Source organism: Poecilia reticulata, linkage group LG8 (assembly GCF_000633615.1).
Source record: "Poecilia reticulata strain Guanapo linkage group LG8, Guppy_female_1.0+MT, whole genome shotgun sequence".
NCBI lineage: Eukaryota > Metazoa > Chordata > Actinopteri > Cyprinodontiformes > Poeciliidae > Poecilia > Poecilia reticulata.
In genome coordinates, this window is record NC_024338.1 from 58118 (window position 1) to 61560 (window position 3443).

Genomic DNA, 3443 nt, shown 5'->3' on the forward strand with positions numbered 1-3443 from the left:
GCCACCAAAACGGATCCCCTCAACACCTCGGCTGCGCCTAGAAATTCTGTCCATGAAAGTAATGAACAGAATTGGTGACAAAGGGCAGCCTTGGCGGAGTCCAACTCTCACCGGAAACGAGCCCGACTTACTGCCAGCAATGCGGACCAGACTCTAACACCGGTCATACAGGGACCTGACAGCCTGTATCAAAGGGCCCGGTACCCCATACTCCCAGATAATCCTCCACAAGGCCCCCCTGGGGACACGGTCGAATGCTTTCTCCAAGTCCACAAAACACATGTAGACTGATTGGGTGAACTCCCATGCACCCTCCAGGACCCCGCTGAGGATGTAGAGCTGGTCCAGTGTTCCACGACCAGGACGAAAACCGCACTGCTCTTCCTGAATCCGAGGTACGACTATCCGACGGACCCTCCTCTCCAGGATCCCTGAATAGACCTTACCAGGGAGGCTTAAGAGTGTGATCCCTCTGTAATTGGAGCACACCCTCCGGTCCAGGTGTGCTCCAATTTATTCTTTAGTTTTTTCTTCTATTTTATTCCTAAGTCGTTCGTCACAACCATGATGAAAATTTACAAAACTTTGATGAAATTTTGTGAAACAAGTGCTTAATTTTGGTATATTGTAAAGATTTCATGGACCTGATGAGCTACAATATGGCCTCCTTCGGAATAACATCAGATAAATTGAGGTAGTTTGGGATTTTGTCAACTCCGTCAGTTTTTAACTGACAGTGTGACTATTTCAGTGATATTGTTGACAAATCTCACTTAAATGTGCAGTTAATTCATTTTAATGTATTTTGTTTAAATGGCATTACTTTACATGTATCAAGTATTTCATTTTACTCACTAGTTTGTCACCACCTTCAGTTCTGCGTCATGCACTGTGTGTCAGATGGACTTTGTTGTTTTTTGTTGTAAATAATATTTTTGTTTCTTGAGAAGCATTTGTCTTTAACACTGAGTAAAAATATCACTAATGGGGTCATTAAAAAATTATTTTACATTTATTTTTATTAGATGACAAAATTCTGGGTCAGGTCCACTAAAAATGTAATTTTCAAAAAATGTTGCAGCTGGGAGCCTGCACCTTAGCATCTGTACATTTCCGAAACATTATTTGTCATATTTCAATACATAAGCTTGAGGTATAATAACATTTTTTGGTGGGGAGCGGGGGATTTAAACCCATTTTGTCCCACTTCTCAAGAATAAAATAATTTTTAAAAAATAAATAAAAATAAATACAAAATATTATATAGATTTAATAAAAAGCTGTATGCATTTTACAAGTAGTATTTGCATCCCCCAACWTAGGATTTAAAGCAGACCCACTGTAAATGGTAGTAAAATGATTCTGTTTCCTGGATGAAATGAAAAAGATGAATCAAAGGGATAAATAATCAGAAACGGTAAGTGGGTCAATTAAAGACTTATAATGAAGTATGAACTCGTTCTGAAGCTCGTGACTTTAAAAGACATCAGCGTGAATATGGACATGAAAATAGAGGAAGATGATGTTTCATTTTAAAACCCATATAAACTAAAGATTTTTGATAAGAGCAGACGCTAGCTGTCCGATGAATGGCACACTCCTTGGAATCTTACCTCGTTCTAAGCAGAGCGGCTCCGTCATGGCCGCCATCTCAGCCTCCTTGGTCGGATGATAGAAAGAGGACATCATCCTGAGATCCTTTGCCTCTGAGCTGCTCGCCTGGTTAAAAGAATATAAGTCTCAGAACGATAGGCGCTCCATCTTTTCGGAGGACGACATAAACCGTTTCCGGGAGCTGAATCCGCACCTGACGCACCAGGTTCAGCTTCACTGTCTGAAGAGCAGCAGCCTCCTCCAGAGAGACTCGGTCTGATTGGATGGTGTTCAGCAGCCGTAAGAGACTTTTCGCTGCAACATTATGTGCTTTTTAAATGTTACATTTGTATTTACAGTCTAAACTGTTCAACATTTTTGCCACGTTTGTCATAAACAAAGTATGACTTACCTATAAGTCATTTAGAGAAAGGAAAACGAGACATTTAAGTGGCGATGCTTTAAAGGCAATTCTTTAAGTGAGCCTGTGTGAAGTGGCCTTAACATCAACTCTCTCCACTGATTATGCGTACATAGATATCTAAAAATGCTTTTTGACTATCCAGAATGATAATAATTCTAATTGAAGATATTTTGAATGACACCACAATTCAAGACATCTTAAATGTAGTTTTGGATAGGAGATATGTAGTTTTGACTAACTAAAATTTAATTAATAGCAAATAATGACTAGTCAAACCTAATTTACAGATATCTTGAATTGCAATTTTGATTAGTCAAAATTTATTTCCAGATATCTCAAAATGAATTAGAGATAAGATTTCTCTCTTAGATATAAATTATATTTTCTATTTAAGATATCTTAAATCAACATTTTAAGTAGAATGACATTACTAACTACTGACGTTTTGACTTTATATAGTGAAAACGTCACTGACTTACGTAGCATTTTGAAAGTTCAATGAAATAATGAAAAATAGAAGAAAAAAAAGTTTTTGAAATGGCTACATTTTCAACTTGAAAATGGGTTGACAGAAGCACTTTTAAAGGCTGTTCTAACAGACATAATAAAGAATAGACCCTGCATTGGCTGTTCTGACCCGGGAACACAACGTTCGTACTTAGCTGAACCAAAGCAGAGTTAGTCCATGATGTTTTGCTATCTACCCATATCCAACATTGTCTAGCTGTTTCCACATTGTGGCATTCTGCAGGCAACTGTTTGGACAGCACAAAGGGGCCCCCATGCCCACAATTCTTAATTCTGATATCTAAAAATGTAAATTTAACTAGTCATAATTACGTTCAAGATATCTTAAATTGTAATACAGACATGTGTCCCGTCAAATGACAGATCCGGTGACGTCATTTGATGTATCTTGAAAGAAATTGTGACTCGTGAAAATGTATTTAAAGATATCTTTAATTATTATTCTTACTAATCAGAATGTAAATGCAGATACAGGCACGTGCAGAGGGGGGGGCGGCTGGGGGTGCTTGAGCACCTGCCCTTTTTGCTCCTTGCCCCAAAGTCAATATTTATTTATTTTTTTTATCTTTTTTTTTTTTGGTATATCCTAAGCCCTTTTCTGACAAATAAAAACATGTGCTAAAATTCTTTGCTTTTTTGTATAACATAATAAGCCGGTCACCTTGTTACCTTTGACCTTTTGCCCGTGACGCATGATGCAGTTGCCTCTCGTGCAGTGAGATAAAGCGGCTAACTGGAGCTCAACGTAGCAAACGTTCCAGATTACAGAACAGATTTTGGTGAATTATTAAAAAAAACGTTTTTGAATAAAGTGAAGTAGTCAGATGACGGAAAACGTTGAAGTATCGTTTCTGCTTCAGCTTAGAGTCGCGGTTTAAGCAGAGAGGTAATGAAATAC

At 38.1% G+C, this 3443-nt stretch overlaps 1 protein-coding gene across 2 annotated transcripts in view; it reads right to left on the minus strand.

Moving 5' to 3' along the window:
• Window positions 1-1911, minus strand: part of lin7b (lin-7 homolog B (C. elegans)) — a 55297-nt gene extending 53386 nt beyond the window's left edge. The window contains exons 1-2 of one of the 2 annotated variants that reach the window (XM_008414973.2): window positions 1808-1911; window positions 1614-1719 (exon numbers count right to left, since the gene is read on the minus strand). In XM_008414973.2, the coding sequence (XP_008413195.1) occupies window positions 1614-1689 (76 nt within the window). In that variant the 5' untranslated portion in view covers window positions 1690-1719; window positions 1808-1911. The remainder of the gene's footprint in view (window positions 1-1613; window positions 1720-1807) is intronic. The other variant, XM_008414974.2, reaches the window with a different exon arrangement.
• Between the last annotated feature and the right edge of the window lie 1532 nt (window positions 1912-3443).